This window comes from Cydia amplana, chromosome 4 (genome assembly GCF_948474715.1).
Source record: "Cydia amplana chromosome 4, ilCydAmpl1.1, whole genome shotgun sequence".
NCBI lineage: Eukaryota > Metazoa > Arthropoda > Insecta > Lepidoptera > Tortricidae > Cydia > Cydia amplana.
In genome coordinates this window covers 21,147,129-21,161,091 of record NC_086072.1, presented here as the reverse complement: position 1 = coordinate 21,161,091, position 13,963 = coordinate 21,147,129, and the positions used below count along the sequence as shown (strand labels likewise).

At 35.8% G+C, this 13,963-nt stretch overlaps 1 protein-coding gene across 1 annotated transcript in view; it reads left to right on the top strand.

Annotated features, from left to right (window-relative positions):
- LOC134647414 (obscurin) overlaps window positions 1-13,963 on the top strand; it is a 124,279-nt gene that overhangs the window by 40,980 nt on the left and 69,336 nt on the right. Inside the window, exons 7-10 of the mRNA XM_063501768.1 lie at window positions 8,922-9,014; window positions 11,112-11,232; window positions 11,822-12,003; window positions 13,635-13,788. Of these exons, the coding sequence (XP_063357838.1) occupies window positions 8,922-9,014; window positions 11,112-11,232; window positions 11,822-12,003; window positions 13,635-13,788 (550 nt within the window). The remainder of the gene's footprint in view (window positions 1-8,921; window positions 9,015-11,111; window positions 11,233-11,821; window positions 12,004-13,634; window positions 13,789-13,963) is intronic.

Here is a 13,963-nt window from a genome sequence, read left to right as displayed (position 1 = left end):
GTAAAAACGGGACCCTATTACTAAGACTCCGCTGTCCGTCCGTCCGTCTGTCACCAGGCTGTATCTCACGAACCGTGATAGCTAGACAGTTGAAATTTTCACAGATGATGTATTTCTGTTGCCGCTATAACAACAAATACTAAAAACAGAATAAAATAAAGATTTTAAGTGGGGCTCCCATACAACAAACGTGATTTTTGACCGAAGTTAAGCAACGTCGGGCGGGGTCAGTACTTGGATGGGTGACCAAATATCAAATATCAATCAAATATCAACATTTATTCAGCAAATAGGCCACAAGGGCACTTTTACACGTCAATATGGAATTTACATACAGCAAAAAAAAACACATCAATAATTATAAAATACAACTAAGCCGTAAATATCAAATCAAACTAACATAGAGATGTATAAAGCCTCTAAATGTCGAATTACAAAAAACGCAATAACAATAGTATTGAATGAAAAAAAAAAAACAAAGATACAAAAACTATAATCTAAAATTATTTAGAGATGTAAATGTCTCTAAGTGTCATCATAACTAAAAGATTACAATATATAGTAGTTAATCAAATTATCCTTAGAGATGTATAGGGTCTCCAAGAGTCAAAATCCTGTATACCTAATTAAAACATTCATTAAATTAAAGAAAATGATAGTAAAAATAAAATAGCATACGAGAACCGAATGAGGTGTGTCCATGTAATTATACTCAAAAATAAAGTTACTAAATATAATAGCTCGTATTAGCTTAAATAGACCAGTCTCCACAAACAGCACCCGTTCACGAGTATGACGCGTATCTCAGCCATCGCCTCTCTCAACCTTCATTCGGGAAAGTGGCGACCCGATTTTTTTTTTGCTTGTTGTTGATGGTGCGGAACCCTCCGTGCGCGAGTCCGACTCGCACTTGGCCGGTTTTTTTTTATCATGGATATCATCATTTTACACAGACGAAATCACGAGCAGAAGCTAGCGCAGTGTAACATTAACAAATTACGACCACGTACCAATCTCGAACGATCAATAGCGAGTTTTCGAGATTCTCACGTGTGTTGTTTTGAATGGGAATGAGTAAAACATCGGCTGGCACGTTCGTCGCGGATTCTGACTCAATGTTGGAAATACACGTGAACGCGCAATTTTTCGCTGTGCCTTGTCAAAGTAAAATAGAAATTTCCAAAAAAAAATAAGAGTCACTATTCCAAGATACAGGCTCAGCCTAGTTTGGGGCTTACCGGACACCTTTGTGATTGCGTACCTATTTTATTATAAATAAATTATTCTTATTCTTATTCTTATTCTCTAAATACCACAATTCCGTTTATTTTTAGTGTTGATGTATTTGGCGTTATCTGCTATTTGGTAGACAAATTTTAACTTTTTATTAACTTTTTCGACATTGAAATAATTATTTGTACAACAAGAGATCAAAGTTTGATATTTCTTCGAGTGCTTATTTGCGAGTGCAAAAGCGCACGGTAAATAACTTTGATCTCGTGTAGTTCACAAAACTTTTCACCTCAGCAGTGAGAACATATTAGAGAACCCGAAAAATGTATTCCTTCTTCATCACTTACCTCTATTCACTCATGTTTTCTTAAGATACACCAACAATTAAATTTTCACCTCAGCATCTCGAACAGGGTACTTTGCTACTTAAAAACAGTGAGCAAAATGAGTGAGCAAAATCGCATTTTGCTCATTTTGTCTCACTCAATGAGCAAAATGCGATTTTGCTCACTGTTTTTAAGTAGCAAAGTACCCTTGTTCGAGCTGCTGAGTTGAAAAATTAATTACCTGCCTGTATGACGTTGAATGTTTCGACCACGTTAAACATCATATTCTGGTATTAATTTTCATAAAATCTGAATTAGGTACATTTTCTCTTAGTGATGATAATTAAGTATACCTACTGTTAATACGCCGGCTGTATACATAATTAATTACTATACCTACCTACTTCCCGATAAAAACTATATTTATTTTTCCTGTTTTAAATTTTATGAGCAGTTAATTGAAAAGTGCGCAGTCTTACACCACCCTACCCTAGCTCCAATAAGTAAATTAAATTTGCTATCTTCACAAAAAAGAATTATGACTGTAATTGTAATTACTATTTTTTTTATCAATTTTTGATTTGACGAGCAAAAGTCGAGTAAATTCACAGTAAATTGCATTTAAGTTTATAATGGCAAAAAACACACTTCTACTTCGGACTATATCACAAAATCAATCAACATTTGGCATGATGCGTTACATCCCTGTAGTTGCAGGCGTCCATAGGCTAGGGTGAATGCTTGTTTGCCACCAGTATGGTATAAAAAAACAACGGTTTCAAAAAATGGCTATAAAGCATTTTTGGAACAAAGTTCCATATCGCACGGTAGGTACGGACTTAGCGGATGGGGGCTAGGCAAAAAAAGTGTAGGTAAGCCTTTTAAAATATGTTTAGAGACAAACCAAAGAAAGTCTGCAGCGCAATAATTTGACATCGAATTAAAAAACTACATATGGCAATGTTTTTTAAGCAGTCAGTAAACGTCATGCACTATGGTATGTGTTTGTCAAAATCGTTTAAATATTCATTTTGTTTTGTGATGAACGGAATAAACATGGTGAAACCTTACAAAACCGGCGTGCGGGAGTTACTTTTCCGCATGACGAATAATTTTACATTGTAAAAAGTCAGCACGAGGCGATTCAAGCTGAAAAACGACAATGTTTACAAAATTTGGAGTTGATGACGGGTAAGTGGAATGAAACATCTTAATACTTCACCATATGTACCTACTTAGATAATATAATATTGGTTTAGACTAAGGTTTCACAGCAAATTGAACACACCTAATAGGTATAGGCATACTTATGAACTTCCTCTAACATTTCGAGAAACTCACTGGTACTAGCCGAGTTTTGAGCTCGAACCCACAACCTCCATGCTTATGCTCACGGCATGGGTACCTACTAGTTAAAGCTAAAATTAATTTTTAATATATGTTTATTGTTTTAATGGTTTATTTCGTTTTTCCGAAAACTTTACTTAGTTCGCAAATTGCGGGCAATTTCTCTGTCAATCTAATTACGCCTTAATGGGAGTAAAAGAGAAAGATGCTCGCATATTGAGAACTTCGGTGTTCGCGGTAGGCCCTCTGTACCTATTTACCGCCGTCGCGGATATTCCAAAAGCTTATTAATTTTGATGAAGCCAAATGTCACATTCTCCCAATATTATTTATCAATATTAGTATATGTCTACATATTAATAGTGACATCTATTGTTGGAATGAAATTTATTTTACCATAAAAATTAAGCTGTGCATACAGCTTAATTTTTTCATAGACGGTAAATATGGTAGAAATTTCACAAGTATCAAGACTATTTAATCCATTTTCTGTGGTGTTGTCGCATACTGATTTTTAAAAACTACTTTTAATCTAGCGCTGCAGACTTTCTTTGGTTTGTCTCTACCTACACGATTTTCAATCGCGGCTGAATTCCGAATTGGCTTGATGGGTGTGTGCCTTTGCTGCCCATCTTGTTATAAAATGACAATATGACAGACGAATGTCTGAAATGTCATCGTATATAAGAAAACTTTTGCTTTTCTTTGTTAGCATGTTGAAAAACCTTGTGTGTATAAGATATTTGCATATTTATATTGTGATTACCCATTTTATGAGACGTCCGCTAAACTAGCACAGGTCCGACGCTGACAGTGGTCACGGGCGTACTGGCGTGAGGAGTGGGCGCAAGGTATTGCCGCGTAGGTTGTTATTTAGTAGGCAAAATGTTGAATTCATAAAATTATGAATGAAAAAGTTAACGTATCGATAAATGGTCATGGAAAAATGTAGATTTACTTAAAAGCTATCGAATAAAGTAACTTTCACATTCATTTTCTTCGTAGTACTTCTAAAATAAGGATATAAAAACAATGTTAAGCATGTTTTCAATTGAAAAGTCTATCGAGAAAATTATAAGCCTTCATGTTTCTGACAAGCAAACAAGTAGTTCAAAGACTGAAGTTATACATACTAGAAAATAATGCATGAAATCCTTGTAAAGGTCTGTAAATATCGTCTCAAAATAGCGCATTTTACTATACACCGCGCCTTAAAATCAACGTACATATTGGCAAAACATAAACAATTAATTAGGTATTTAACTTTTAGCAGTTTCACTATAAAGAAGAAAGCAGGCACCACTGTAACAGCATCAAAACAAGTTTTTGTACAGTTTTACTTCGCTACGTCAGCTTGGTAACTTTAACCCTTGATTAAGAAACCCTTCGCATTATGTTGTATCGTTTTCCATATATACCTATATATACTGATAGAATTTTGACCATCCAAACCCGCAAGGATGCGCCAAGGTTTGTTTTGCGACCTTGCACCACGTCACAGGAGAAATGCTGGTTCTATCTTTAGTCGGCCCGCAGCGGATTCAGGAGTCGATCAGTCGCTACGACACCGTTCCCGCGACCGCCTCGCTCCAGCGAGCGACCTTCGACCACTCGACGAGTGAAGTGTGTGTCTGTGATTGTGTGTTACCCCCCTTTCTCCCCCCAGGTATGGTTTAAGTTCAATTTTAAGCTTGAAAGTGTTCGCCGTCGCAAAAAAAGTGGAGATTAAAAGTCTTAAGTGCACACTATTAAGTACATCCCGAGATCTAACCGCAAAAGCCTTAAACATCTCTTAGTTCGTAACTTGTTCTATTTCAATGTTACGCGGTGTAGTGTTACCATTACGTCTGGTTTATTTCTAGTCATTGTGTGGGCGTTTTCGCATGATTCTTGCAAGTTACCCGTCGGATCTTTCAAAGATTTTTCTGATGACCTTGACCCACTTTCACCCTTTATTATGAGGATTACTTTTGTCTTACATTAGTGTAAGTATCTTTACTTTTACTCTCTTTCTTAAGATCTATTTCTTCTTTAAAATTATAATTTGAAACTGTATTTTCTATACCTTTTTCTTCAAAATATCCTTACTTGTTATCAGTATTAAAGTTTTAAGAGTTTGTTATTCGTCTAATTACGCGATAGCACGAGCTACCATCATGTCAAGGTGATCTATAAACGTGCGTACGAAGCGCGGCCAGCGAGCTTTACGAGCGTTTTGTAGCTTTTCGCACAGATTATTAGTTTCGGCGATCTGTCGAGTTAAGTATGTTTCATGCTTTGTCGCTGAAATACGCTGTTTTAAACACCACTTAAGTAACTATTTTACTGTTTAACTATGAATACGTACCTACTTACTAACGTTATAATACGTTCTATTCACACCTAAAACTATTTCATTATCATGAATTTCCAAATTACAAAGATACCTACGTAACATAAGCAATGCAACTACTTACTAAACTTATAAGTTTATTATGCAAGAATTTACTAAAACTAAAGCTGTGATTTTAGATATTTATGCATTCAATATACATTATAAGGAACTGTTATTTTTTCGTAGTTACAAATATCTCAGCTCAATAAATTCTATGATGATGCTAAACATGAGATGATATTAATCAGATTTAAAATGCCATCGTAAGCCCTGAGTAACATTCTAAACAGGATGTTGAGTTTAAAATCGACTGATCGTGTCAATTATCTACATTAAACCTTTGAAACTGATATATACAGAAAGAAACTTATAGCCATCTCTATAAACGAGAAACTGTATCCAAAATTCCAAATTCAGTGCTAAATCTGAAAAAAGCTTTCTCCATCAAAATCTTTCCAGATTTGCGTCAGCTTAGGTAAACACTGCCAAACAACACATGTGCAAACAATAATCTACCTCCACGTGACTCACGCTGTTTACACTTATCAACAAGATTGCGTAATTGAGACATCCCTTTTATCTATACTATAATCAAAGAGGAAGAAGCTTGCCGCTGACAAAAATGTAGAAATATTATTTCAAAAGCCTGCGAAATCCGCGATAAACCAAATGCTACGAAACCCTACGTGCCATAATGACAGACAATGAGAAAACATTAGCATCAATAAAAGAAAACGAAAGTGAAATTGCGACACCCGATCGATCGGCTGGTCCAGAGCCAAGCAATTACGCCGACATCCGACGAATGTTAGTTCAATTAACTAATATAACACTAACACGCCCATCGACATGATATTTAGGCCGGAATATCTAGAACACGGATTGGAGCGTGAAGATATTGAAAGGGTGTCTGCTTACAGACTGCTTCAATACTATAGAGAAGCTATACCAAACATTGAAATTGTGGCAATCGCAACGCAAACAAAAATCGTTTAGGTCGCTAGACTCACGCTCCGCTTCTATATGGTCTGTTGTCAAAACAACATCAACTTATGGCGCAAAATGCTGGTTCTGTGTGCCGTTTCTGTACGTTAGAAATGTTCAATGCAAAAATGTTACTCAGAGCGTCGCGATGTTTGCAAATATTTTTCATTTACTCATAACTCTGTATGTGCAGTAGAGAAAAAATCCAAACCTTTAGGTACATAGAATAGCGGGCGTAAGTGACATTCTGCTGGAATGCTTCTAATACTGATACATAATAAACACTGGAATCTATTTCTGACAGCATAATTATTGCGTAAAAACAATACATATATAGCTGGGAGATGTATACAGAGTGCTTCCTGTAACAGGAGCAATAAATTAAACTGTAGGCTGTACTCCTCAAACTGACCAACATTTGTTCAGCAACTTTTGAAAATACTGATTTAAACTTTCACGATTTTTACACATTATTAAATTATACAACAAGACCAAGTGCGGGTAGTTCGAAAAACTCGCGCGGTTAGACGATGCTGATGTCAACTTAAGCCAGTCTTCTCCGAGACCACGGGGACAACGCCGTCCTCGAAACGTCGGAGGTAAATCTTAAAACTTAGATACGCGATTAAGTCCCGTTGTATAATTTAATAACTTTTGAAAATAACTCAGGTTTTGATTTTTATTACACTTTAAAGTTTATTCTAAGATGCAATGTACTGCAAATTTTATTATGTTTATAGCGTGACAAGCAACGTCAAACACACTGATGTCAGCGTACATTGAAGGCAATATTTATTTTGTATGAAAAAGAGGAAGTCTAAAGGATTCATAATTTTTAAAAGTTGCTGAACAAATGTTGGTCAGTTTGAGGAGTACAGCCTACAGTTTAATTTATTGCTCCTGTTACAGGAAGCATCCTGTATAGGTACACAAAAGCATTTAAAAACCGGTCGTTTTGTATTAAAATCATGCAAAATAAACTATTGCTCTTGAGTGTTGTTTTGTTGCACGTTTTTAATTAACATTTAAAATTATGACGATAAAAAAAACTAATTAAGAATTGAATCGCCGAAACATGTTTTCCGTTATTATGTAAACAGTCCTTTGTGTAAAATCCCATACGAATTTCACGTAGGTATTTAATTAACACACGAACAGTTTTCAAAAATGTCGGCTCCACAAATAATAGAATATTTTAAGCTTGTGATGTTATCTCGCCTACGATTTCATGCCAGCTGTATTATATTAGAATCTTTCATTGGTATGTCGTCTGTATTGTTCTTGCTTGTAATAGGTATGAACGATAACGGTAGGTATTATTCGTTCTTTGCTAATTATTTCATTTCTAATTGGGCAATCTAATAACATGAAATCGTTACCTCAAAACACGAAATCGTTATGTAAAAACACAACTGAGTCCTACATTTCGAGAATTAAATAATTCGAAAAATATGGTTATATCGAAGTTTTTTCAAAAAACCGGTTCCGATCCCTGTTATGAACAATTACTACAACTTATGAAACAAAGTTCCCCGCCGCATCTCTCTGTTTGTATGTAGGTATGTATATTCGCGATATAGGTACTCAAAAACTACTGAACGGATTTTTATAAGTATCTAGAAATTTTTCTTAGAAATTACACAATATACATTAAATAAACCTTGGCCAAAACTAACGTTACTATTGCTCAAAGGTTGACTGGAACAGATCCCTTATAGGGATAAGATCGCCTTTGTACATTGTATACCTACTTTCTTTTTAATTGTATCTTAACCTGTCTTATGTACAATAAAGAGTTTACATACATACATACTATTAACTAGTTTTTAAAACAAAATTTCACGGCTAGCTAATACCCTTGTTTTGATTTTTATTAATAGCCAGTGACCATGTAAATATTTGGTTTATTTTTAACATCTATAAAATTTATAAAATACTGTTAAGAAATGTGGTGATGACCCAGAAATCTTAACGGCGTCCGGTGCTCTTTGTCAAGGTTCTGTAGGTATTATTTTAGAAACAGATTCGTTCTGAATTCTGTAAATTAACGGTGTTCATGTCTTTTGATTGTAGAATTTGTTTAAGGTAAACTAATTGACAGTCACGTCATATAAACCACTTGGAAAGTAAAACTCAATTGTTAAGAGTCGAAAGGCACAGTCAGCAGCAGAAGTTGCTAAGCGGGCGAGGTGTTCAAAATTACCTTGACGCGCTCTTATTCTCTTAACAATAAAGTCGCGTCACGATCATTTTGAACACCTCTCCCGCTTAGCAACTCTTAAAACACATTAGAATATTTTTATTATTCCAGTAGGTTACCTACTTATAAAGTTTATAGTAATCATTATCAATCAATATATCATCATCAGCAAGCCCAAACCCAATGCTATTGGGACTCTTGATCTTAACGCTCTTAATTCAGCGCCTCCCCTGTTTGCCTTGATCCGAGCCTCAAGCAAACTTCTTTGGCCCTTTTTCATTTTTTCCCCACCTCAAATAGTGCCCAGCGCCGCTAAAGAAGTTTTCACTTCAAAAATCTTTATGGTAGTCGCCGCAACTTCAAAATGCTAACCAAATTTCTGTCACACAAATGAACTTAATTTTACGTGTCAATTTTAGTTATCTACCTTTTCCTAATGATAATTGTCCTTTTCCAGGATCTAGCTGACGACCTCGGTGACGACAAGGGCATCACCGAGCATCTGAAGCTACCGATACAGCGGATCAACGACTACCAGCTTCTTCTAAAGGTTCGTATACTTTGTTTTTCTTGTTTCTTCAACCTAGCTTTACCCGGCCTAGCGCCAGGGTCCGCTTTCCTGCTTAGTCTTCTCCATTTGCCAGGTCTTCGGCATCCTCAGGTGTGAGATTGTTCTCTTTCATGTCCGTTATCACGACGTCCAGCCAGCGCTTCTTAGGTCTATCGCGGCCGCGTGATCTAGGGCCTTGGACAATGAGGTTGAGGCATCCATTGCTGTATGAAAATTAGAAAAAATAATGGACTTCAGATAACATTTTAGTATGTCATTAAAATCATTATGATCATTATCACCTCGTAGGAATTACAATTATGTTTCCGTTTAAAAATCATGTTCTTATTTGGATATTCGTCAGCAGTTCCAATTTATCAAATGGTGATTTATATCTGAATTAATTTCAAGTGACAATGCACGAATTACAATGAAAATAAACAAATTAGGTACTATTACTATAGTATTTATATTCAAAGAGTTCCCTCAATTTCTCTAAGATGCAAATTGTGTTTAAAATTATAAACACTTTTACGTTGTTGCAACTGTCCACAAAGCTATTCTTACTGTGTGACATGAGCATGACGAAAGACATGAAACTTGTGCATTATATTTCATTAATGTTTCATTTCTTTTTTTTAGGTATTTCGGTATAAAAACCTAGATGCATTTTAGTTTCATACCTACCGGGCAGTCTAGATAAAGGTTACTATGCTTGTCTCTTAGGGTCGATTGCACGAAACTGTTTGTCATCATTAAAGAGTTCGGTAATTTTATTGTACCTACTTATGGAAAATTTCATAGTAAATCGCTGCGGCGCGCCGGGTGACGTTGATCAGTCTGTCAAGTGCGGATGGTGCAACTGGCACTTACAATCGTAATGTCTAACATGATTTATCTACAGGTGTTGAACACAATGCAGGTTTCACAGTATTCTGGCATGATAATAAACGATACGGTTTTGACATTATAATTAACGATGCACCTGACACCTCATCAAACTCGAACGACTCGTGCATAACTAATGACTTGCTATAAATAGGTTTTCTACATATAAATAAATGCTAAGTACGGAATGACGATGGCAAACAATTTTAAGGAATGCTTCTGTTATTTAACGAGCCATAAGTTTGCGCTGCCAAAGTACCAGTCACCAGCAATAGTATGTTACTCGCACTATTTTCATCTCGTTTATCCTGTGCGTTAGACAAATATACATTCCTTAGCAGCATCAGCTAAAATAATGACTACCCAACTATACATTTGGCCTGTAATACCTTGTTCATAATTTGTCAACAACCACTGCCAAATTGCATACCGGAGCGTAACTAAGTCGTTGACCTATTGTAATGACCACAAATCTCCATATTAACGATCCATACGTGATAGCCGTGTGTCTATGGATTACATTTAAGATCCAGGATATATGGAAATGGATTTTAGTCGTAGTTTTAGAGATATAATGAGAAGTTATGGCTTGAAATAGTATGAGGATGGTCATTAGGAGTAGCTTATTTAGCAATAGGATTAGTGAACTAGAGATGAAGTGGTAGAATAGTCAGGTGGGTTAGCTGAATTAAGAAGTTCTGAAATATTATTAGCACTGCCTATTTTGGGAACTCTAGTCGCTGTTTGAACTTAAATGTTACACACCTTTTGTATCTTCTTTTGAGCCAATTTTACTAGTTGTTTATGTAACGTTCGTATGTGTCATGCTACTTCAGTCAACCTCAGTAGGTACCTTTTGTACCGAGACTGACTGAAATAGCAAGACACGTTCGTACGTTTCCGTGAAAATACGATGGGAAATAATCATGCACTACATCGGTACGTTATACTCGTACAGGATGTCGCGAACCTATTGGCACCAATCTTAAGAGAAGTAGAAATTTTATAGAAATTATTTATTTGGTATGATACATACCTAATACAAATATTAATATAACAATAATTAACATAACATGGAACAACCAACAACAAAAACAAAAGTTTTTGAAAAAAATTCAAGATGTATAAATGTTGGAAAAAAAGGAGTACCCAATTAATGTTAAGTTCATTGATCTTCGGACACTGAATCCTGAAACCTTCTTATTCCAGGAGCTTGTAAAATACTCCAAACGCCTCGGCGAAGATTGCACGGACCTCCAGAAAGCTCTAGAACTCTTCCTTGGTGTTCCCAACCGCGCCACCGACAACAAATTTATTGCGAGCATCGAAGGTAATGACGATATACTTTCAAACTTTTAATTTTAGAACATGTATTCATAAAACATACAATAACAGTTTTGAATGATTCACGGTTAGTTTCACTAGACTTATATCGAACGGGATATGGACCGTGATTACCTCTTGTATTGTTTTCGAGCTACCGATGTTTCGACGCAGTTAGTTATATGCATCTTGTTCTCGGGTTACCCGTGAAAGACAAAAGGTAATCACGGTCCATATAGGTAAGTCTAGTAAAACATACAATGTGAATTAAATATACTCTATTAATAATTATACTGAACCCTAACAAACATGCGAAATGTAAAGAAAGGAAGAAGTAGGTTCGTTTCCTTTCTTAAAACTCATTTTCCTGTCTGCTTGGACATTCTAGGTCCAGGCTGCTCCAGCAGTGAAATTAGATATATTTGCAAAATGTTAAAATCACCAATGCTTTACTTACTATTTCGCTTATTTTTCAATGCTTAATTTGTCACCCCCGTTATTGCAAACCTTTGGAAAAAAAATACAGTATTCCGTTTCACATTTGGGTTTACCGATTGCAAAAATATTGTTCTAAACCTTGAACATTTCGATTTCAGGTTACCGTGGTAACATCTTCAAGCTTGGCCGACTTCTCACCCACGACTGGTTCACCGTCACCGACTCCGAAGGCAAGCATAAGGAGCGCTATCTCTTCCTCTTCAAGGCTAGGATCCTCATCTGCAAAGTCAAGAGGGTCTCTGATGATAGATCCGTCTTCGTGCTTAAGGATATTGTAAAGGTAAGTTTTCTTCTCATTAAATCCGATGGATGTCAGGTTGTTTTGATAACATTTACAAGATTGATAATTTAACTTATTATTCACTGGTTTGACTGCCTGTTCCTCGTTAACCACCTCACCTGTATGGTGAAATTCAAGAGGATCTGTATTGTAAAGCCTTTCCTAATCTTTTTATTCTTTTCGTTTTAGGGTTCCGTACCCAAAGGGTAAAAACGGGACCCTATTACTAAGACTCCGCTGTCCGTCCGTCCGTCTGTCACCAGGCTGTATCTCACGAACCGTGATAGCTAGACAGTTAAAATTTTCACAGATGATGTATTTCTGTTGCCGCTATAACAACAAATACTAAAAACAGAATAAAATAAAGATTTAAGTGGGGCTCCCATACAACAAACGTGATTTTTGACCGAAGTTAAGCAACGTCAGGCGGGGTCAGTACTTGGATGGGTGACCGTTTTTTTTGCTTGTTTTGCTCTATTTTTTGTTGATGGTGCGGAACCCTCCGTGCGCGAGTCCGACTCGCACTTGGCCGGTTTTTTTTTTAGTTACGAGTACCTACTTACTTTTTTCTCGTGCTTACAAGTTTGCTGAGCAATAATGTTGCTTACTTACTGTATTTAAAAAACATCATTTGCGCATTGATAGATTGATAGATAGATTCTTTATTTCATAATACAGATTACATTATAAATTGCAGGCATGTCAATCTACAATCATTCATATTATGATATGTATATCTATATATAGATTTATGATTGTTTTATCGTTTTTGCATTTAATATACTTAAAATTGTCTAGTGTCCAACATTTTAGTGATCTGTGTTAAATATTCAATCTAACTAAGAATAGAGTACCTAAATTCTCATTAAGAGTACATTAACTCTCATGCTATTTTAAACACAACATTGTATGAGTCATGAACTCAAATAAAAAGTATATCTTCAATCCGAGGCTATATTTTTGCCGCCTGCTAATTTTAACCACTGAAACAAACCAAAACTACTTTGTTATAAAGTGTATAACTAACGTGAATTTCACAAAGTTCATTGTGATGTATAAAATATAATTGCGTCCAAAGCTATAAACCTTCAGTACCATCTGTGTTTTCTAATTTAACCGCAATTGGATAAACGCCAAGTTTCCAGTTATATCACTGTCGTAATCCTCGTTTGTGGTGAGAAAGTCAACAATCTCATTTCTTTCTTAAACCATCTGATAGTCACATAACCTTGCATTACCCAATATTATCTATTTTTATTATATGAATCCATTCAGATGTGTTTCACATTCTTAGAGTTCTTCTAAGCTAACTCTAGGAAGAGCCATGATAAACATCTTAATATTAATAATACATAAGTACAAAAATGGGATTTATGCTGACACTTCCATACTGCCATTGCAATTTTTTTGCATAGTTAGCTTGGTCGGAAAATCTAAATCAACAATTCGAATACGATTCTGCTTACTGACATTTTTTTTTCTTGAGCTAAGACTTTTTTGGCATTATACCTGTATTAGTGACCGCGGACATAATCTCATACTAGAGATTTTGCACACATAATATGTATGTAAATTTGAGTCCTTTTTTAGCGAAATATATTTTTTTTAATGTTCCTGATATATGATTCCAGCTACCAGAAGTCGAGGTTGACGACCTTTCGGCTGAACCGCTCAAGTTTAAGCTTCACCAGAAATCGCCCCCGCTGTCCGTGACCTTAGCGGCCCACAAAGAGCAGGTCAAGCACAACTGGCTGAAGGAGATCTTGCAGAACATCAGCGACGTCGGTAAGTTGCCTGGATATAATAAACTTTGTTATATGTCCTCTTGTATCAGACAGTTCTAATTATTTTTATGGAGTCGAAAATTATTAGTACCTACGAATAATTTTGTAGGTGCAGTTTTTGCGAACTGTAAATACATTTTTTTTTTCAATGCTGAGTACTTCTAAATCTGTAATAT